General features: G+C 39.7%; 1 protein-coding gene across 1 annotated transcript in view; it reads left to right on the forward strand.

Annotated features, from left to right (window-relative positions):
- cachd1 (cache domain containing 1) overlaps positions 1-20894 on the forward strand; it is a 77547-nt gene extending 56653 nt beyond the window's left edge. The window contains exons 11-27 of the mRNA XM_072389111.1: positions 20-143; positions 271-388; positions 2811-2979; positions 3078-3220; positions 4007-4188; positions 4979-5089; positions 6653-6775; positions 7242-7341; positions 7846-7962; positions 8403-8563; positions 8893-8979; positions 10059-10175; positions 10685-10836; positions 11312-11473; positions 12487-12564; positions 12744-12845; positions 17263-20894. Of these exons, the coding sequence (XP_072245212.1) occupies positions 20-143; positions 271-388; positions 2811-2979; positions 3078-3220; positions 4007-4188; positions 4979-5089; positions 6653-6775; positions 7242-7341; positions 7846-7962; positions 8403-8563; positions 8893-8979; positions 10059-10175; positions 10685-10836; positions 11312-11473; positions 12487-12564; positions 12744-12845; positions 17263-17513 (2297 nt within the window). The 3' untranslated portion in view covers positions 17514-20894. The remainder of the gene's footprint in view (positions 1-19; positions 144-270; positions 389-2810; positions 2980-3077; positions 3221-4006; positions 4189-4978; positions 5090-6652; positions 6776-7241; positions 7342-7845; positions 7963-8402; positions 8564-8892; positions 8980-10058; positions 10176-10684; positions 10837-11311; positions 11474-12486; positions 12565-12743; positions 12846-17262) is intronic.
- The last annotated feature ends 2667 nt before the right edge of the window (positions 20895-23561 follow it).

Raw genomic sequence — 23561 nt, forward strand, 5'->3', positions numbered from 1 at the left:
AATGTGTACAATGTCATAGGGTACACTTTGATGCACCCATCGCTGACGAGGCCCTACCTGATGACGGAGCCTCCCCTGCACACAGATATTATCCACTATGAGAATATCCCAGGATTCCCTGCTGCCCGACAGAACATCCTCGGGTAAGAAAAATGAGGAGCAGTAAGGAAACCAAAGAAAATGACTGAAACAAGAAAGGGTGCACTCATGATATTATATGGGTCAATTTTTGAGGCCATTTTTGTGATTTAAAGTGTATTTCTTTTGCAGCCTCCCTTTGGGCAGTCAGGTCATTACCGTGCCAGTAAACTCCTCGCTGTCCTGGCACACCAACCGACTCAGGGACAACAGCAAAGATGCATACAACGTCAGCTACGCCTGGAAACTGGTAGGTGTTCTTTTAGACTGTAAAGAGACCAAACAAAGAGCATGTGGTCACTGGTATACTGTATTAACACTACTTCAGCACTCAATGTACATCCATACGTTTAAATGCTATTTTAACAGATGGTCTTATATTTCATACAACATTATTTCTTCATGTGTGCATGATTTTACTCTTTGCTGTTGTTTGAAAAACAAACAAAAAAAAATTATGTAACATCATTCAGTATTTTCATTTCAATGTCAGCAATAGCAAAAAGAGTATTAGCAGAAGTTTTTTCCCCTGAAGCAGTACAAGTTCTCACAGTCAGTCTCTGGACCAGCCACCATTGTTGTGCTTGGAATAATATCGATTTGATTTACTTCTTTTGCTTCTCTCTCTAAAGCTCCTCGTCATTACTTCACCGCTCTCTAAAAGCGGTATAGAGGTTTCTGCTCCCAGTCTTTACATCTCCACCAAACCTCCACCACCTCAAATTAGTCGGTGTAATAAAAACCAAGCGCTCTCATTACCCGTCAACTGCCTAACCCTCGAATCTGATTTTCCTCAGAGGCCCAGAAGTGTCATGTTGAAGTAACAAATGGCAACAGGACAGCAGCAACATCATTTCAGATTCTTTTTGCTTTCTGACATTTTGATTTGTTTTATTTTTCTTTTGGCAGGAGCAGAAATATCACGTTTAATTTAGGCATTTCGCTTCAACCTCTTTTTCACTGCTTTTGACATGTGTGTGGGTTTTTTTTATTGTTTATTTTTCACACAGTCACTGAAGTTCAAATATGTCACCTTTGGTGGGAGCTTGGCAGGGTACTGTTTTTTTTTTTAACTGACCTTTTCAGAGCCAGAAAAGTCAAAATTGGTGTTGGAAAAACAGTCAAGGAGAATTTGTTGTCTGCCATGCCAGTCCAGGCTTTTATAGTGTGAAACAATTCCAGGTTTTTTGTGCTTTTAAAGTAAAACAAAAATTTGGCTGAAAAACTTTTGCTAAAGAGTGGATCGTCTTTTATTCCCTCTCGAGTGTTTGGAGCCTCTCGGATGTATGTGAAAACGGTTAGCCGTATGTCAAACAGTTTGCATGATTTAAAAATATAGATTGTGAGGGCACACCGACTCTTCAATTAAAATCATTGTGATAAAAGCGGCTGCTAAATTGGATGCATTCCTGTTTGCCTGAAGCAGAGAAAACTGTGTGTAAAGGCTGTTAAAAACCTAGCTGGAAGGGAAGGGAAGGGTTGTGGGGTTCTGGCTGGCATGTGCTTTTAATGAAACTGGAATAGAGTCAGTGGGATGCATCGATACTGTTCTGTGTTGATCAGCTCAATATCCTGAAGATATTAGGTTTAAAAAGTAAAGTATGTCACATCGACTTTCTCTATTTGCATCCTAAGGGATTTATGGAATGTCAATCACAAGTTAGTTACACCCCAAAACAATACAACCTTTTATATTTTTTTACTTTCTTGTAAATGGGAGCATAGTTCATGTAGTGAACATCACATTCGACTGAATACTTGAAATACTTGGAATATTTTATCCAAGCAGTTATTAACCATCAACACAATATAAGAATATTTACAGATGTGGAAAAAGAAGATTAAGCCGAGAAGAATCAGATGTTTCTCATTTAGTATATTTTTCAGATGAGTTTACACCCATTAACAATGGGAACATGTTGATGTTGGATAATAAAGCCGCTCACTTTTGTTCTGTTGGCTAATCCCATTAAAAGAGCAAAGACACCAATAAATGAACCCTAAAGTGTAATATTGTTTATTCCTCTGTTCCGTAGTGCTCTGTGGTTTGCCAAATCTTCCTAAAAGCAAATCACTGAGCACGAGGTGCACATTGCTGTCACTGTATTTCAATGAATTGGGTTCTTGCTCACCAAATGTATCAATTTGGTTCAAGTCATTTTCAAGCCTGTTGAAGTGCAGGTATTACAATGACGTATTTAAGACAAATAAGCTACTTTGATTAGAAAAAAATTATGGACACGAAGATAAATTCAGTAGTTTACAATGAAAGCAGAAGGTTCAGCTTTTCCAAGTGTTTTATTTGATTTTCTGTTTTCTCAGTTGCTGAGAAATTGAAGGTTTTGGTGGACAGCTTTCTGTTTTCCAGAAAGTCTTCATGTAGACAAAGCCTGAGGTCATAATGAGTTAATCCATGGCTAAAAATAGTACTTGACAAATTCACAATATCCTCATTTTTGGTTAGTGTTTCAAAACCACAGTAACCATTAATTTTAGGACCCTTATTTGAAGATCAAAAAATGTGGAAGGGAACCTTCAGGGAACCTTCAGATTCAGCTTTTTAAGGGGATGAAGGAGCTCAAAGCTGAGAGCTAACCACAGGTTTAGGTCCTTAACTTGACTGAATTTAAAATCTAGATTCAGCTCCCTTCTCTCCTGGTTTTGTCTCCTAGGTCCAGGACACATCTTTCATCCTGTGCATTGTGTACGTGCAGCCAGAGATCCCAGTGAAGCACCTGAAGAACCTGAACACAGCTCCCAGCTCCAAGCTGCTCTACCATCGTTTAGATCTGCTGGGTCAGCCCAGCTCCTGCCTGCACTTCAAGCAGCTCGCCACTGTCGGTAAGAAAATAATCTAAATCAAAAGACCTGGGACAAACTTTGTCTAAAAACTTTAATTTTTAGCTTCTCTGACTGTCCCTTTCCTGTCTGTTTCTCAGAGTCACCCACAGTGATGCTGGCAGCTGGTAGTTTCTCCTCTCCCTATGAGCACCTCAGTCAGCCAGAAACAAAGCGGATGGTGGAGCACTACACAGCCTACCTGAGCGATAACACAAGGCTCATAGCCAACCCAGGCCTCAAGGTACACCAGCACAAAAGCCATTTAACATACATAAATGCAGCTCCCAGCAAGGCCCAACCTGAGAACACACACACACTCAAACACTAGGGGTTAATCTTGTTTACCTAACAAATATATGCCGCATGCACTGTCTTGGGGTCAGATTATAAACACGTTTATGCATATTTACAACCATACACAAGATTTATGCCTGAGGTTATTGGAATTGATTTCCTTTAACCCTTTCTTATCTTGTAGATCTTATTTCTTGCCACATCTGACAAGCATGTCAGTCTTTTCAGGCTGCTGACACTGCAGCTATAGTTTCCTAAAAATGGAAACTATGTTCTGGATCTTTAAGAAAGGGACAAAGCCCCACATGGGTTTTGGCATTCTGTGTGCATTCCTGTCTTGGGGGGAGTTAGTTTGAACTCCAAACCCCAGTCCCAGCACAGATTCCCAGGCTACATTTTAAAGACCCCCTCCAGTGACCTCATCACCCCTTTCAAATGTAGAGGGTTGTCTCAGAATGGTTGTGGGGTGGGATTTTTCAGAGGATTTTGGTTCAAATCTACTTGGACTGTCCCCCTAATGCTGGGGTATCTTAGCTGGTGTGTTTGGAATTTCTTGATGATACTTTTTTCTCTCTTTAGAAGAGAGCCAATATCAGATGAAACTTTTACACTCTTTCCTTTTACACCCCCCCCCCCCCCAAATTGTTTAAATGATTTCACTACTCACTTCTTTTTTCACCCTTCCCTTCCTTTCTCATCATCCATCCATCCCTCCATCTTTTCCCCTCTGCAGTCCTCTGTCAGGAATGAGGTTATGGCGACCAGTCACGTCACGGATGAGTGGATGACATTAATGGAAATGAGTAGCCTCAACTGCTACATTGTGCGGCGTTACATAGCAACGCCCAGCGGGGTGCTCCGGATTTACCCAGGATCACTAATGGACAAAGCATTCGACCCGACCCGCAGACAATGGTGAGGCTTACTTTGTAGGGTGTAAAGAGGGGGGCAAGAAAAGAGTGAAGGTGTGTGTGCATCGCTGTGTTTTAGGAGAGCAAAAGGAAGTTTTGAATAGTTTTGGGTTGGCAGGAGTTGAAGAAAATGTGTATGATCCTTCATTGATTTCAGTAAAGTTGTGATTTTTTTTCATGAAATTGTTTTTAGTTCTTGTGTTTGACCTCAGTTAGATGACCATAAGGACACCTTTCAGGGCCCATTACCAGTGACCTCTTCGCTTTCTTGTATTAACCATTAAATGATCCTTTTTCATAGTTCTACATTTACAGTTAAGCCCATTTCAAAAGTTCTGCTTTCCAAATGTCCAACCTGCATTACTTGCTTCAATTTAACTTAGATTTCATGATATGACACTTAGATTGTGTTTTACACTCAAAGCTAGCGAATTCCTCTTCTTTTCAGTTTCAGGTAGTGTTTTTCTGAGGAATCTTTCAACGGGTCTTTTGTTGAAATTTGTTACCTCTCACAGATAGGGTTTCCCTTAAAAAAGAACAATGCTTCTGAAAGCATCTCCTTTCATGGCTGAAGTCAGGTTATGTTACTAAATGGATAAAAGGATGATGCTCACATCAGGTTTACACATGATTTGATAAATATTCATTGGGAAATTAACCTTGACGTTCCACAAGCTGATTGTGTCGTTGGGGCAGTTTTGAATTTAAATGGCTTTATATCCAAGTACAGAGCAGAGCAGAGAGTGAAATGGTCTCAGGTTTATCATGTAACACTCTGATTGTGTGTTGGGTAGGTACCAGCATGCTGTGGCCAACCCTGGCCTCATCACCTTCACAGGGCCGTACCTGGATGTTGGCGGGGCGGGCTACGTTGTTACCATCAGCCACACTATTCATGCCTCCAGGTAAAAAGTAGTAATTTTACCACAGTGTGATGAGTAAAAGTCAAGTGTTATTTCCTCGAGTATCTTTCTCATAAAAGGAGCATTGAGTGACTCATCTGGTAAGTCTTTTTCATTGTTGTTGTCAGCCAAGACACTCAGTGGGTCTACATGATGAGATTAACTCGATCATAGCTATAGTTGGGTTATGCTCCTTATCTGAGGGTAATTATCCTTTGTTACATGGCGGTAAATGAATCGAATCACTGGCACAAAGCATGTCATACTGCAGTCCGATAGGTGGCGCTGTTCCCATTTCAACTATCGCTAATAGAACCACTTCTGGTTGACGTCTTCACCACCAACAACAATAAAACTAAGGCATTCGAGAAAGATGGCGAACGAAGAGCAAGATGAAACTACGTCCCTCTACATTTGTGATGAGCTCGTTATGGAACAAACACGATGCACAACGGCGCATTCTCCATCGCGTTGTTGGTTTCTTTCTGACGGCGGCGACAACAACAGTAATATCATCTCCTTCGACTTCCGGGTAACGATGGCGGGAAAAAATCTCCAGCATGCGCAGAACGCTCGATCCGATCCACTGTCGTCTCCAGGCACGTTCAGTGGGCATTTGGATCGAGTCTTAACTCGATCGCAAGTAATCCGATCCGATTCGATCTCTTGTCACATTAAGCTTGTTACATGAACTGAATGACTCTTATCGTAATTTAGCCATTAATCCGATCCGATGGCCCACATGTAACCACACTAATTATTGTCTTGACTTGACTTTGCTGTCTTAGGCAGCAAGTCTCAGTCCAGAAGTAATTTCACTGAGACTGATCTATGAATACAGGAAATAATTTGAAAGAAACTGATTGAGATTGTCCAATTCTGCCTTAGGGCTGTTAAGTCAGTTGGCATGATTACATAACACTAGAAAATGAACAAATCATTGCATTAAACATGTTAGTCTGATCAAAAACATAAGAAATTGAGCTCAATTTGGCCAGTTGCCATTGAAATGGTTGCAAAATATTTTCCTGGGCTGAGATTAAATTATTTGTTTCTTGTTCACTGAGTTTAAATTGCCTCTCACTGCAAAGGCCACTGCGATGCTTACAGCTGTACAATGCAAACTGTTTACCACAGTCCATGCAAGCATTCTGTAGAAACACAAACATCTGTGCGAGTGTGTGTGATAAGTCAAGATTAATCTTGTTGTTGACTGGCTCAGTGGGCATAACAAACAGTGTGTGGTGAGCACAGATTTCTAACAAACCTGCCGGTGAATGTTTTAGGGTGTGTTTTTGGTGTTTTCTTCTTTTTTTTTTTTTTTGTTTACTGTGGTTCAACATTTACATTTCTAATTACTACTATAATTACTAATAGACCTGCAGGTCTGTGTAATCAAGCTTTTACACAGACCTGTAGGTCGATGAGTAATTATATATTATATAATAATAATTATATATATAACTACACAGGGTAACTGAATTCAACAAATAGGTCAATTGAAATTTTCATTTCCACAGATTTTAATCTCCATGTTTCCTTTCTCTTCATGTCTTCTGTCTATAGCTCTCAGATGGCGCCTGGTTATGCGGTTGCAGTGATGGGCATAGACTTTACCCTTCGTTACTTCTATAAAGTCTTACTGGATCTGTTACCCATCTGCAACCAGGACAAAGGCAACAAGATCAGGTAGGAAAAGAATGGATCGATTTGGACTGTTAACTTTGCTTATTATCTCAGAGAATTCCCTTTCCTTTTCTTTTTTTTCCCCCATTTCCCTGAAGGCCTCTGTAGTTTTGCTAAATTGATGTTTCATTGAGCAAGAACTAAAGTTGCTGAGAGACTAAGAGAGAAGATGGAAGGGAAGACACATAAGCTGGTTATCATGACATTCCTGCAGGATATGTTGCAATGTTGCTGCCTTGGTCACACACCCTTTTCTGTCAGTTTCAACCTTTGCCTTCATGTTCTCTCTGTTGGTTTCAGTTGTCATGTAAAACTGGATTTGCAAAATGGTGTTGGGTTAGGGAGAAGCTGTGTTTTATCCAAATAATGAAGTTGATATTTCTGCAAGAAGAAAAAATGGCATCTTAGACATTTGCTTTGATCTCTATCTGCAGTCTTAACTAAAACTATTTATGTGTTTACATTGTAGGTGTTTCATAATGGAGGACAGAGGGTACCTGGTTGCTCACCCTACCCTTATTGACCCTAAAGGTCATGCCCCCGCAGAGCAGCAGCACATCACACACAAGGTAAAGCATTTCAAAACAAATGAACAAAAGTTAAATTCACAACCATATGCAGGTAACATCAAGGATTATAGTACTGTCATACTGACAGTCAATGGATTTCACTTCCTAGAAAGTGCTGCATAATAAATTGACTTGAAGTAGAGGTAATAATAAGTTAGATAAATATGAGATTATTACACATGAGTAGAACTGCAGTTTTTGCTGTGTTGCCAGTAGTCAGCAAGTGCAACATGTCATTTAGTTTCTGTAAAATGTGAACCTTTTAGATTACTTTCATTGCTGTATACAAGAAAGAATGCAAAGCCTCTTCCTATAAAATGCCCTCATTCTTATACATAAATGGACTAGAAACACACTTAAATAAGTCTCACTTAAGTTAGTTACAGTTAGATTTTCAGAGCAATATTATGTGAAGGTTTTTTATTCAGATCTGCCCTCCTCCTTCTTTATATGCTTAATAAATTTGTAAATGTAACTTTTTTACCCATGTTCTTTTTATTTCAGGAGCCACTGGTGGCAAATGATATCCTGAACCACCCCAACTTCGTCAAGAAAAACCTCTGCAACAGCTTCAGTGACCGCACAGTGCAGCGCTTCTACAAGTTTAACACCAGCATAGTGGTACGTCAGGACACATGGGATATTTGGATGTACAAAAGGCTTGAAAAGAAACTGATTCAGACGGTCAGGCTCAACTGTAAATGTACACACTCCTCAAGGCCTCTCTAAGCGATACATAACTCATGATGTAACACTGCTATCTTGTGGTGGAAACATGGTGTTACAACCTAAATATTTCCACTTTGTTAAAAGAAATCTGTTTTTTTTAACATTTACTGCTGTTCTTGGATAATCTTATTCATAGTTTAGAAGAAGGAGGTTTAGAATACTATTAAAAACTCAATATTCTCTTGTCTGCTTTTTAATTGTTGACTTAAATCAGACGCTTCTTTTGTTGAAAGGGGATTTGGATTAGTTTGTAAAGTATGTTAAACCATTAGATGCTATTATATGGGTGATATGTTGAATCTACCTGATCTTCCTGACTCTTCTTCTAACAGGGAGATCTCACCAACCTGGTTCATGGCAGTCATTGTTCCAAGTACCGCCTGACCAGAATCCCCGGCACCAACGCGTTTGCTGGTATTGTCAACGAGACGTGTGACTCACTGGCGTTCTGCGCCTGCAGCACGGTTGATCGACTCTGTCTCAACTGCCACAGGTCTTTACTGAAACCATACATTCTTGAGGCATCTACTGGTTTGCTCCAAGACACTCTATGTTCTGATGAAAGATAATTGAAGAAAAGATTAGAATTTTCAGTGATCACAGTTTTAAAGATTGGTTAAGGTTAAGGCAGCATAATAACATAACCCATCATAGATCATTTGAACTGTCACATTGCTGTAGGATAGCTCGTTAAATGCCTTATATTTTTTGTGGTTAACTATCATGTTTAGTTTTTCAGGGGCAACACAATGTCTCTTTGATTGGACGGGGACAGATTCTCTGCGACATGTCCTCTGAAAGTTTTGTTTTTATGTTGTTCAGAATGGAGCAGAATGAGTGCGAGTGTCCGTGTGAGTGCCCCCTGGAGGTCAATGAATGCACAGGCAACCTGACCAATGCTGAAAACAGGTCAGTGTAAAAAAAAAAAATGGAAAAAAGAATAAAGAAACTACTTACAGTATAGGTTTGTGCAGCATGAATTTTTGAATGACTACAGAAAATGTTTACAGCAGACCTTTGGCATTAAGCAATTAAGCTTTCAGTTGCAATCGTGGAAGATGAATGCGTTTTCACTGTTAATATTTTAAAATTTATTTTTATATTGCACAATTCTCCTCTGAGGACGTCCATTACAAGTGCCCACATTTAGCATACTGAGAGTGAAAGTTGGAGCATGTCACATCATCAGTTTAATCAAGCTAGTTGCAGTGTCTTTGATGTAAAACGAAGGAATGTTTTTAATATGCCCCCCACTCTGTTGATGCCTTAATGACTGGAGTTTCCAGTTCAAATCTTTGTAAATCGGATTTCTTTCATCCATCTACTTAATTGTGGAGCCTTGAAATACGCCTACTTTTTGTTTTAGCTAATAGCTTTTATATTCCTGTCATCGGGATTTGAGTTTTGGTTGTGGGTGTGTGTCCCTTCAAACATTTTTGGAGCCATTTGCTGCTGCTACTATGTGGATGTTGGTGGGCGTTTCCTCATTCTTTCCCTTTTCTCCATCTCACTACCTTACTAGGTCTTTCCCTTCTCTGCTCTTGACACTGCTTCTGTCCATCACTCACAGTGTGTCTCCCTTTTCTTTCTTGTTTCACCCACTTTCTTTCATCGGCCTTCAGCGGCTTTTGACAGCAAGTCGATGTTTTAGATCCGCCCTTTATCTAAGGAAGGCATGTAATTATCTTTTCTCCCTGACAGTTTTTTCTCTCTTTCTTTGTGTGAGCCAGCTTTGCCTTGCTTTTACTGACATTCTGAAGACGTTACTTTGTTTGCAAATGCTTTATTTTATCTGGTTGTTGTTTTGTGGATTTTTTGTGTGTGTGTGTCACTTTTACTTTATTTTACTTTGTTGAATTTAATCATATTTCAGGCTAGGATTTGAATGGATGTTGTGTGTTGAATGTGGATCTATATTTTATTATTTTAAAACCTTCCAGCACACATCTGTGTTTTCACTCTTTGTTTTGGGATTGTGTCTTGTACAGGAACCCGAGCTGTGAGGTGCATCAAGAGCCTGTCAGTCTGAATGTGATTGACCCCAGTCTGCATGATACCCTGCCCCAGTGTATCAACACCCGCTGTAGCCAGAGGTACACCAGCAGGTAAGGATGACACGTGTAAAGTATAGTCATTCTTACAGAGCCATTTACAAGCAGACATTTGCAGCACATTGAGACACAAATCTACCACACGGTATAGTATGTACAAATAAGTACAAATATGTCCTGCAGTGAGACTAACATTACAGCAGATGGGTGGTACACTGCCACCCAGTGGTAATGAACAGGAGTAAGAAGTGTGAAGAGTTTCCTTTTGAGTGGAGTATATTTATTTCACCCTCAAACAATACAGAAACTATTGTATCCGCACAGGGGGAAAAATGTCAAGCTGTTGTCCATATATAGCAACAATCTAGTTACCAATCCTAATCAGATTTTACTCTGCTAAACAGTTCTTGAATGAAAATGTTTTCCTGAGTATATGTCACAAATTTGACAAAATTATATCTCTTTTTTCTTTTTTCTTATCTAACTCCGGCTCGTCTTAAAAACACATCATGACATCATATTTGAATGTCATTCTGACCACAGTATTCTGCACCATTTTTCAGTGACTGTTTCGGTGTGTTGGACTGCGAGTGGTGCATGGTAGACAGTGACGGCAAGACTCACCTGGACAAGCCGTACTGTGCCCTGCAGAAGGAGTGTTTCGGGGGCATCGTTGGTGCCAAAAGTCCCTATGCGGACGGCCTGGGGCTCCTTGGTGAGTCATGAAATGAATCGGATAAATCCTTTCCATTTGTTACTATAATTCCTTTAGACTCTTTCCGTCTTCAGCACATTTGTTACACAGAAGTATTATTACTACATTATTATTGCAGTGCTTTAGATTTGTTTCGCCTTTATGAAAGACTTCTCCTCGATATACTACAGTGTACCTTTCAGGCAGCAGATTGAAGACACATAAACAACAACAAAAATGTCAAATTACGCAGATCACAAACAATCGTATTTTTCTGATTTTCTTTCACGAAAGCTTTTTCTGGGTCTTGTGTATATTTCATCAGCTTTTTCAAAAGAAAAGTTGGCTGTCTGCCTGTTTTTAAAATGCGCCAGCATCGTCTCAGGAGTTAGGATCTGAGCAAGAGCTGTTTGATGCTGACTCAATGTAATGGGTCTTCTCGGGCCTTTTGACAATCTATTTTCTTCTCCCTCCTATTTGTTGCTCTTCTCTGCAGATGAGGAGGTGGCGTCTTTGAACATGATTAAGAGTGCCCCTGTGGGTCCAGTCGCCGGAGGCATCATGGGATGCATCATGGTGTTGGTCCTGGCCGTGTATGCTTACAGACACCAGATCCACAGACGCTCACATCAGCACATGTCACCACTGGCTGCACAGGGTAGGAGTGAGCAAATGGACAGGATCTTTAGATCTATGGTTGTGATTTACAGCTACGTGTAATCACAGGATATGTTGATATTAGTACGTCCTGGTTTCTTTTGCATCCTACATGTCTCTAGTTGCCCTGCATGGTAGGACTCATTGAACTGCAAGAGCCATAGTGTTTATAGTATTATTGGCAGCTTTTGTAATTTATGAGCTGTAGTTACTATAAACAACATATTTACTGTTGAAACTGAATTTTAAAGTGACATGATAAACAGGCGCTGTTGCAGCTAAACAGCTGACATGAGCATCAGCACGACCACAGCTGCTGCATGGCTTGTGTAATCACTCAGAGATATTGGCTAAAACATCAAACAAAATTACAATCTCATTAAAATCTAGGATCTAAGGCACTTTCTGTCAAATAGTTGGGTAAACAACTTTAAAAATATGTGTGTGGCTACACTATCACAATGTATCAGTGAGCAGCCGGCTGACTGGGTATACGAGTGCCACTGCTTTCAGAAATAAAACACTCATATATGGTCACATTCAATGCTAAAAGTACCTTAAATTGCAGGTGGAACGTGCAATGTTTCTGTGAAACCTGCAGAAACTGAACACCTTTGTAAGGGCTAAATATTATCTCAAGTTAACTGTATTTATCACAGTGGTGTTCACAGGTAAGAATTAATCATATTAGATTTTTTTGTCTTTTACATTTACAGTGTGAAAAATACAGGACTAATTTAGAGACAAATATAAACTTGATCCCCCTTAAATTGGCTTGGAGAATGTGCTCCCTGAGACAATCCCAACAACAACCATAACCAGGGTAAATTTGACAATATCTGCTGCTCATTATTGATATAGGAACAATGGTGATATTTGATTAGCTGCTGTCTGTAACCTGATGATGTCACAGTTTTTTGGGGGTTCGAATAAAACTAAATAGAACAGTAGCATTTGTCTAATTTTGGCATTCTCCTTCTTCTTCCCTTCCTCTTTACCTCCATAACACTGCAGAAATGTCCGTGAGGATGTCAAACCTTGATAATGAAAGAGATGACAGGGATGAAGACAGTCATGAGGACAGAGGAATTAGTAAGTACTCTGTGTTATCTCTTGGGTTTAAGTTTTATTTATCATATGTTACACAACATATCTGAAGTGTAAAGTAATTCCGTTTGTTTTGATTTAGATTTTTTCACAATTACCTGATTTGACTAATGGTTCAGTATTAAACATATGAAAAGTCTTACCTGTGGGCTCTTTCCTTTCAGTCAGTAATACCAGATTCATAGCTGCAGTGATCGAGAGACACACTCACACTCCTGAACGGAGACGGAGGTACTGGGGGAGATCTGGGACGGAGAGTGACCACGGTAAGACAGCACATGTGAACACAGTTTAACTGGACCTTCAAGGTTTACAAAGAAAGCACAAGTGTCATGGTGTGTCAGCGCTGATGGTCAGAAGAACTGAGTCAGGTTTATCTGAAATGCCAGTAATACTGCGTCAAAGCTAAACTGAATATTTATAGAATTCCTGTTTCTTACCAATAGATACACATGCTTTTGGTGTTTTAAAATGACTGAAATCTCATGTGACGTGCATACTTTTAACGCTAAGTCGTCATCGGTTCAGGAAGCTGAATTTCAGTGGAGGCTTTAGATGGAATTTTTGATATAGTGTGATAATATTTTACTCTTACACACGTCTGTATCGCTTGTATCTTAACATTTCCTGCAGTTACCCAGGTTAAGACACTGACAACAAGGAATAATGCATACCTTTCAATACATTACAAAATCTAAAACCACAACAAACACTCCCACTGCAGATCTACAGTTTGCTCTCAGCTCTGTGGCACTGGCTCAGCTTCTGGCTTGTTCTTTTTATTACGTCACATGTCTGAACCTTTTTGTCTCTAATCTGCAGCTCTGGATGAGTTGTTTATGCTCACTGTTAACATTTGGAGAAATTTCAAGTCTGACACTCGGTGCGGATGGACAGTTTCACCCACATGGGCTCTTAGCCACCCACATATGGCAGCACTTTACTTCCTGGCAATGAGTATCTCTATAACTTGTTGCATAACTGATGTTTCATAGCGAACAAGGGTGAATGTGAAGAGAGGATTGTGGCTGAAAATTAAACAAAGACAGAGGTGCATGCTTGTAGGCTGAATGTTTTAGTACAGATAAGGGTACATATTAATTAATTTCCAGTTTTCCGTCATGTTCTTTGTGCTTCACATGCCCTGCACAACTTGTGTACAACTATAGCTTTCGAAGAGATGGTTTGAGGAAAAGCTATCACACATTCTTATTCACAGATCTCTGTATTTTCCCCACCATGTATTTTCCTTTCTATTTAAATAGGGCTGCTAACAAGCAGTCCTGATGAATGAGTGGGAAAGGATGACGTATTGTGCAACAGGAGATGGGAGGTTGCAAGACTGAAAGAAGGGGACAAATGCAGAGCTGGAGAGATGCAAAAATGGTGAAAGAAGGGAAATAAGATAAATGTAAGGGCAAGACAACCGGGACAGAGGGGAAGTTTAGTTTAAAATAACGCAAAAGAAAGGGAGTCCCTAACTAGATAAGATTAGTTAAATTAATGAAAAACTAAATTGCCCCTAAAAAAACGCATGTTTACATTTTACATTGAAGTTTATGCTTGATAAGGGATTGTTGAAACATTTGGACAGAGGCTTTCTATCCCTGTCCTCCTGTGTTCTATCTGTATGCTAAGCTATTCCTTTAGATATAGATGATTTACTTAGTGTATCCTTCAGTATATCAGGGATAGAAATTATTTGCCAGGATTTGACTAGTCTAATGTTTCAGGTCCTTTAAGGAGATTTTAGAAGTCATAATACGAGAAAGACATTTAGAGTCCATCTCAGCTGTTAAATATAATGATAATTTACTCCATCTTGCTTCAAGACATTAAGAGGGGTTTGATTTCCTCACCTCGTGCAGCGGAAAATTGTCAGAAGGACACATATTGCAATATTTACCCGAAGCTTTGACTGTTTTGGGAAAAGGGGATGAACTGTGCAGAAATTGGCATATTCCACGAGGAACTTCTTTTAAGTCTCAATCCCTCAGTTTGTCTGTAATCCCTCTCTTCCTCTCTCTTTGTATTTGCGTCCCTTCATTCCTCTTCGCTTTCCTCTGTATTTTTTCTCGACAGCTTTCTCTTGGTTTGTACAAAAGCCTGGTGAATCTTTTGGAGGATCAGGAAGGGAGATGTGTGAGGGAAGCTCCTAGTATGAGACTAGTTAGGGATTTTAGGACCACTCGGTCATACCAGGGTTTTGTCTAATTTTATATGATGCCATGTGGGACACATCACATCACACTGTGTTATTTCATGCATAGGCCTATCACAAGATATATACACTGCCTAGCTTGAAAGGAAACATCACCACCTGGAATTTGATTAAACTCAAAGATAAGACTCTCCGGTTGGAAAACATTGCAGTGATTTAATATGTTTCAGCTGGCATTTAAACCTAACTGATGCAGTGTGCAGCTTTTCATTCCCTAAAAGACCATGTCAGAGAAGATGTCGCCCTTTTTCAGAAGGGTGCAAGTTGTTTGTCTTCATCAAACAAGCAAAATAACATGGGAAGTTGCTTAAAACTACCAAAACTGGGTTAAGAACTGTCAAACATATTATTAATAGCTGGAGGGAAGGTGACGAACCATTATGTACAAGTGCGAAATATGGTCAGAAGGAAATCTGGAGTGATTGTGATCAGAACTGAGAGAGCATTTGAGAAATGACAGTTTGAACATTTGGTAGAATTGGCGATAGTTAATAGTGAGAGTAAGAGCATTTCCACACACACAATGCAAAGAAAAAAGAGACTAAGCAGCTGTTCAGTCTTAAGAGAACCACTTATCATGAGACTAACTGGAAAACAAAAAAGACTCAAAATTCAATTCAATGAAATTCTGTTTAATTCAAGTAATGGAATTTTACAACAAATGTCATCTCAAAGCACTTCAAAAGCAGTCCACTTCTATCTAAATTGTATCCAATTAAATTAAATATAACTCAATTAAATTAAATTAATTCAAATATACAATTTGTCCAATAACATTTCATAAAAAGGAAACCAGGGGTGAGCATAAAAATTTCTCTTCGATTCCGTCTTTAAAGCTCCCATTAAACACAAAGAAACCCACGGGAGAACCAGACCCTGGAAGGGTGGCCATCTGCCTCGACCAGTGGGGGGTTCAGAGGGCAGGAAAAGGGGTACCATGGTACCATAACATCAGGACAGGGTCCCTGCTGATGTCCCCCAGCAGTCTTGACCTATAGCAGCGTAACTAAAGGGATTGTTCAGGTTCAGCTGAGCCGTCAACCTCAGAGCACGACTGTGTATGAATAGAAAAAATACTGTAGCTTAGTTGGAGACTGTTAGAATTGTCTGTAACCTCGCTTGGTTTTGGGAATCTTAACATTCAAAAGTACTTACCGTACGTACCACCATTTCCTTGATAAGGGATCAGATTTGTTTTCTGTGACTGCTTAGATATTTACCTGTCTGATGTTTATGGGGTAGAAAGTTATTGGGAGATAAAATTAGGTAAAGGAGCTAGACTATTAGCTGAATTGCAGAGGTGAAATTGGAGATTTTCTTAGTCAGGATTCTGTTAATTACAAAAGTGTTGTAATTGGTCCCACGAAATATTTTATGTCTTATTGCTTGGAAAATATTGAACGACGGATATTTGCAATACATAACCAGTCTACACATTAAATGATAAATTGGTTTGCCTTACACTCGGCCTGAGTAGCGCATGTGCACTCACCAGCACACAAATGACATGCTTAAGTGCCTGTGTAGGTTTAATGTTTCATCATATAAAATGACAGCAACACAATTATTGAACCAGACGTGCTTACAGGGTTATTTGCTCCAACAGTAAGAACAGATCGATGTTCCACGGCAAAGCTCGACCCTAGTTTTCTCTGAAGATGAGGAAGCTGGTGGTAAAGGAACTGAGGGAGGATTCAGATTCAGTTTGTAGGCTTGAAAAGGGTGAACCTCACTCAGTGTACAAACGGAGTCAACTTAAACTTTTATTCATAGGTGGAAAGATTTAGGAAAAGTGAACTAACTAGGATCTGAAAGTTGGCTGTTTGAAGTTCTGTTTAGTAAGATTTAAACAAAACACACAACTCAACAATGTAACTTTCCATGTTGTTGTAGCGTATGGGCATTTACAATGAAATTGGTTTACATTTTGTTCTTGTCATCATTTATTTTCTTATTCAGTTACATGGTGATCCCTTTGCTCTGTGGCAGCAGCACCATCCTCCCACTGCTCCAGTTATTGTTGTACCCTAACAGCCGTGTTGGCTCGTGTCTTTGTCTCCTCAGGCTAAGCGTATGTGCAATATGTATAGGGAAGTAGTTATAAATATGCATGAATCTATTTTTTTTTCTTACTTTATGAGAAATTGGAAAACAATGGCTTGTACAGCTTTCAGAAATCTAGCGAGTTAGCATCTGTTTACAGGAATGTTTCTGTTTTGAATGTGTAAGACTGGGGGGCAAAAAAAAGGCTAAATGATAGCTTTCATATTCTCTCATTTCTGTTCAGTCAATGACAAGCAGTTTCTACCTAGGGACAATAGATTTTAAGATCTTTAGATACATTTAATATGAATGTGTAAATAACTAATCCTTCTGCGTCATGTATATGTGATTTATGTTGTATTATGCCATTTCAAATCCAGTAATTTCAGCTTCTGCATGCTTTTATTTTGTTTCTTTAGGCTACAGCACCATGAGTCCACAGGAGGACAGCGAGAATCCACCTGGAAACAACGATCCACTCTCAGCAGGTGTTGACGTCGGTAACCATGACGACGACATGGACCTGGACACACCTCCCCAGACGGCTGCACTTCTCAGCCACAAGTTTCATCCCTATCGACACACACACACACACCACCACCCGCTGCACACGCATACGCACCACCTGCAGGCTGCAGTGACCGTGCACAGCGTGGACGCCGAGTGCTGATCCACAGCGCGGCGTTCAGCTTCCTGGCATGGATGGAACTGTTTGTGTTTTTAAAACTTTTAACTTTTGTGCTCAAGATCGATGCACGGAGGAAGACTCCACCGCTGTACTCCGGGTCTCATGGCCGCTGGGATTCATATCCTTACGGATGGACAATACAGTGTCATTGTGGCATTTTAACCTCAGCCCCTCTTTTATTCAACCCAACTTGAAATCTGGCAGATAATGACATAGAAAGTAAACAAACATGTGCCAGTACATGAAATCATTGTTGTTTTTTTTAACTTTTGAAGGATTTAGGGCTCACAAGAAAGAGCAGGACCTTTAGGAGCAAACATAAAGCTGTTTGAGTCCCGTCATCACACATCATTGAGGAAAGGACACAACTGGAGCACAACAGCTTTGAACAGAAACAAAGTTCTTTATTTTTCAGTGTTTTACAGTTCATAGTTTAATTAAAGCTGGAACTCAGTGTGGATTTCTTTTCACCAGGTCTGCACCCCAAAAAGATTTTTTTTGCTTTCCCTGCAAAGTCCGCTCGTGGAGAGGAGCAGGAAGGACACAAAGCACTCCTTACATTTCGGAAAACCGTGAGAGTAAATATTACTTCATTTCCACCTTAAAAAAATGTCTCGAGTGGAATTCAAATTTAAATCCTATTTCATCGTCACTCTCCTTGGCGCTGCAGATAGACTCTCCAGAGTTGGTTTTCTCTGAAAGTTGCAGCCTTGATCCAAAGGAGAGGCTGCTAGTCTCACACAACATGCCGTGGAATGATATTTGGATGTTTTCACCAATTTCTCTGAACTGCAACGTAGGAAAAAAGCTCCAATGTTTCAACATGAATACAAGAGGAAACTCTTTTAAGAGAAAACTATTATTTTTCTACTATTTATTAAAGAGGTAGAGTTTCATGACAGATGAGAATGCAGCTGCCGCCAACGAGACAAAGGTTTTGCAACCAGTGAATCAGACTTATGGGGCGTTATTTTCCATCAGCTTTTGTTATTTCTTCGAAAACATTGTTGCTCATTTAGGATGTTAAGAACATGTATTTTCAACAAATAATGGGATTTTTTTCCATCAGACTTCATGTTCATAACTTTTAAATTTCAGGGAATGCAGGGAAATTCAAAATTCAAAAATTCAATGCAACAGTCCTGTCAAAAACATGAAGCCTTCACATTTTTTCCCCTTGCCATAGAGATGAGGGTAAAACATGTATATATAGAGTTGGGGGACACACAATATTAGAAACACCTCTTGATAAGTAAATGTAAATTAGTGCAACACTACCTTTAACTGGACCTGAAATTATATAAAAATAACAAACTTTACATGTTAAAGACCACCAAAAAGTGAACATTAAAAGCTTTTTGAAGAGATAGATGCTGTTGCAGGGCTGTTGTATTGCATTACATTATATTTACTGAAGTATACAGTAAAAAGTCCAACTGAGTGTGTTTTGTACACATGTAGGGATCAGAAATCTGATTGGAAATCTTCTCCTTAAAAAATATATATCCAGGCATTTTTTTGTTATCAATTTAAAAAAATGTTAACAATGAGCTTCTATCCCATCCTGTATTGGAGCAGTTGGGGGGGGGTTTCTGCCATGGAGCATGCGGGATTAGGCTTGCTGTGGGGAGGGGAAACAAATATATACATTGTCATTCTGGACATTGTCTCTGTATCAAGAGACAGAACTTTTGTGCTCACTGAAAATTTCCAGCCTCCTGTAGATGGAGGAGGGAGGACAGAATCTAAAACCAGCAAAAGCATTCCTGGCTTTAGTCACTGGTGGGGATTTGGTGTGTGAGGATAATTTGGGGCTCTCACAGAGGTCCTGAAAGTTTCACTGACACACAGTGCTGTTCTGAGTGGAAAAACCAGGACAAAGTGTTTTTGTTTGTTTGTTTTTTTGTTTTTTTGTTTCCTTCACTGCAACCTTTTGCCTCTGAGGCCCAGCTGATGCTGTATGTATGTTAAGGTTTTGTGCTGGATTTTGTGCAAAACGAGTCGAATTTCCAGCGATGCCTATGATGCAGTCTCCTTCTTGTCAATGGGGGTAAAAGAGGTAGAGATGCTGCTGTTGTTGTGCAGAGGTTACACCCAACTGTTGGCTCCTCTGTGGTTAACCACTCAAAATGTATTTTTTACATGTGTCTGGATTAATGTGTGTGTGTGTGTGTGTGTGTGTGCGTATGAGAGAGCGTTTGTGTGTGATGAAAGTGTGATTATCCACCTGGAACATTTTCATTGAATGGATTATTTTTCAAAATAGTATTAGAGAATTATAGGGGGAATTATTATGATTGAGAAATTCACATATTTTTATTCTGATGAAGAGTTGATCCAGTCTGTGCTTTGTGACTTTGATTGTTCTGCTGGTCAAATCACGTCAGCTTGGCATCCATTTTCTTTTCCTCTGGGTGCCAAACTGTCTATTGTTCTTCAGAGATTCGTCATAAAGTGTAAATACAGAATCACAAATAGCTATTAATGTCCTGTACACTCCCTTTTTTGTTTTGTTTTTAATGTTGGGAAGACGTGAGGTATGCTTCACATGATGCTCAGATACTTGGGTTGAAATTGAATTGTCTGTTCATGGTGTCTCACTATATTTTTGATGCCTTGGATGTTTTTTAGGCTTATTTTTCTTTAGGTCCATATTGGATGGAAGTCAGTACTTGGAAAAATGAATACACACTTTTATGAGAGATTTCTAGTTTTTAAAGGTTTATTGTGTCTTTGAAATGTTTATGAAAACTCAACAAGCTCATCTAGAATTGCAGTATAACAGTACGACAGCTTTTCAGTGAGTAATGACCAAAACAACATCCTTGTAGTGGATTATGGTTTCCTGTAAGCAGTGCTAAGATTCTGTTGCTACTTTAAACCTGTCAGCCATATTCATTTACAGCCTTTTTAAGAGTGTTTGATGCGTTGTGAGCTCATTAAAAGTTCATCTGCACAGGTGCTAAATCATCTGACAAAATTATGATTTTGTCTTAGTACTTGTTCATGTTCCTGAAAAGTACCACTACTGTTGATCGCAGGGGGTCAAATATACCACTCATATGCTCAATTACAGAAATGTTTACCAGCGTCCACATCAGATGTCTGTTCTGTTTTCTTTATATGGTACGCAATTTCAGTAAGTTCAGTTTCACATAGAAGAAGTCTAATGGAGCAATCATTTGTTTTATTTTTAATTTTTTTATGTAATTAAGCAAATATATATGTGTGTATACAGAACATTCTGAATTGCAATCAATTTACTGAAGGAACACATGTACGTCAGCCCCCATGTATTGTATAAAAGTTATCAAATTAAGATTTATTGCAATGTGAATGTGATAAAGTTCATTTTACACTTAATGTGTGGTGCTCATAATTCCTGTTAAAATACATGATACAGATTCTTGACTATTGCCCTAAATGGGAGAGAATTATAAAGTTGTTAAACACATTAGGGTCTGGAACCAGGCTAACTCAGCTATCCTTATTTAAAGAATGAAGGACAAACTCGCTGGCCACAAACTTTCTGGCGAGCTGTACGCCAGTGAGATTATCTGTAGTGGACTGTTCTCTGAGTGTTTTGCTAACACTATTCACGCTCGCTGATGGCAGAGTAACATTGTCTGACGCATGTCCAGCCTGCATTATTCTGTCCGGCTCGTGCAGAGACATGTAGGTCACCTACACTCAGAAGAGCTGCCTTCAGAGGCCTGTTGGCCTTGTTTTGAGACAACCATCTTCAGTTAGATGTAGAATTTCGTCAGAGTTGTCGGGCTCAATACAGATATCAATATAGTTGCAATGAAATGTGGTTAATAATCTCAAAAGTTATTACTCAGTGAAGAAAGAACACCCCTTTTGGGATGTCTACATCTTTTTTTTCTTTGTCTTTTTTGCTATACTGTTAAACATCCTCTCCAAGTGTGTTTTATTCTGGACCCCTACATTAAGAAATGGGTCATTTTAGAGTAAAGTAGTGGTTTATCTAGACCCTGCACGTCAAAAGAGCATTGTATTCTGCACAATGTTACAGCAGTGTCACAAGCTGCTGGTCAAATCAAGCCATTTGTAGATGAAAGAAGAATAGCAGTACTGCCTAGAAGACCCCATCAGTTATTTATGAAACCTTTCTGTACATATGGTGTTTCCTGACAGGGGATCTGGGAAACAATCACAGATGGAGAGGCAATATGGTTCTGACACAATATAACAAGAGGCCGCTTTGGTGTTGGGGGACAGAGCAGTTTGTAGGTTTATGGTTTCGTGTTTCATTTCCTTCACTTTTAGAGAGAAGAAATCAGAGGTTCAAGTGCAAATCATAAACATCAGCATCTGTTGTTTGTGTCTAACCAAAAAAAAAACGGTAATTTCTCTTCTCTGCCTGACCTTATTTCCTCTCATCTCAGCTCCAAAAAATATTGGTCATGTTTTACATTAACCCGGCTGCTATTCGTGTACAATTTACATAAAGTGCTGCATACCTCACGACTAAAATGAGCTGCCAACAATACGGACTTCCGCCTCCATAGATGGGGTTCCCACTCAACCATTTAAGCTACAAATGTACTACAAATACTCCTTATTTTAGATACGTTTCTATCTAATAAATTGTTCTGTATTACTGAAGTAATTCTAATAGTGAGCGAGACATGTCGAATATGAAATGAATTAATTTCAGTGTTAAATAATTAAAACATCATCTATGAACTTGCAAGGCTGGACTTTTTGGATGTTTTCACATGCTGAAGGTAAACATAGGTGGTGTGTGATTATGAACTGGATATCTGTCTGTTCTGTGGGAAAGTCATGCAGCAAGATAAACTGATTCACTTTGTGGTCAATATGTAAAGGCGGGGCTGGACCTTTCAGTTTACTGCACATGAGCAGGGAAGTAGTTCAGAAAGAGGCTTTTCTCCCCATGTCCCTCTACCTGCTTCCATGCCCCAAAAAAACCTTATCAGTGTCTGTTTTCATTCATATCTCCATTACAAAGCCCTTTTTACTGTCACCGTGACTCTTTAACTCTCCCTCTTTCTCCTGAGCTGTCGGCTGCTCCCTGCCAGGGAAACACTGAATTAGAGCACCGAGCTTGGTGTCCAAGCACCCTTGGGTCATTTCAGTCAGTCTCAGCTCTGCCAACTAGTACAGCAGACATGCACTAGCAGCACATTTTTGTGCAGTCCAGAGTCCCAGTTTCCCAAATGCATCATAGCAGTGTGATCATTTTAAGTCTCTCATGCAGGCAGGCAATACATAGCACTTTGAAATCGCTTTGACATGCAGTGCTTTATATCCAGTCTTGTAGATTTATCTAAAAATGTGTGCAGTAACTGACAAAACTGACACAACTTAAATCCTGCAGTGAAATCTCCTGAAGGTGTTCTCTGCGTTCAGCTCAGACCTCCAACCTTATAGTCTTTCTAAGTCTAATTCGGTTTTATGCTTTGGTTTGAAACAGGAAGCATTCTTGTTAAACTAAATGGGACTCCTGTGACTGACTCACTTGCTCACCACATAAGCGTAGTTTATGTGGTGCACTGGTGAGGAGGTATGCTTATGACCACTGTAATTAGGACATGAACTGGGCAGGGAGCTCTTGTACATATTGTCCCCATGCGTTCAGGTCAGCTGTTTTTAGTGGGTCACATGTCCCTTAATCTCTTCTTCGCCATAAGAGAAAGGAAACCTCGCTATCACACTTCATCTATGACCATTTATGAGACGGAAACAGCCTACAAGCCTTTTTCCATCAACTCCATTCCTGACAGGATTGCAGCATGAGATGTTCATAATCATGCTGCACAATCTAAATGCGCATGTGTATGTGCTCACCATTAACTCCCCCACACAATGAGCCACTTCACCATTTATGGTTAACCCTCCCTCCTGATACCTCCTCCTACCCTTCTCCCATCCTCACGCCTACTGAGCTCATCCCAGGTGCCCGCTTTGCCTGTTCAGCCACTCAGCCCACCCACGCCCTCACACTCTCAGTCCCAGCGAGCAGCGGTGAACGTTTTCCCGCTT

The sequence above is a fragment of the Leuresthes tenuis genome, unplaced genomic scaffold, assembly GCF_036924035.1.
Source record: "Leuresthes tenuis unplaced genomic scaffold, fLeuTen1.0.hap1 SCAF_7, whole genome shotgun sequence".
Taxonomy (NCBI): Eukaryota; Metazoa; Chordata; class Actinopteri; order Atheriniformes; family Atherinopsidae; genus Leuresthes; species Leuresthes tenuis.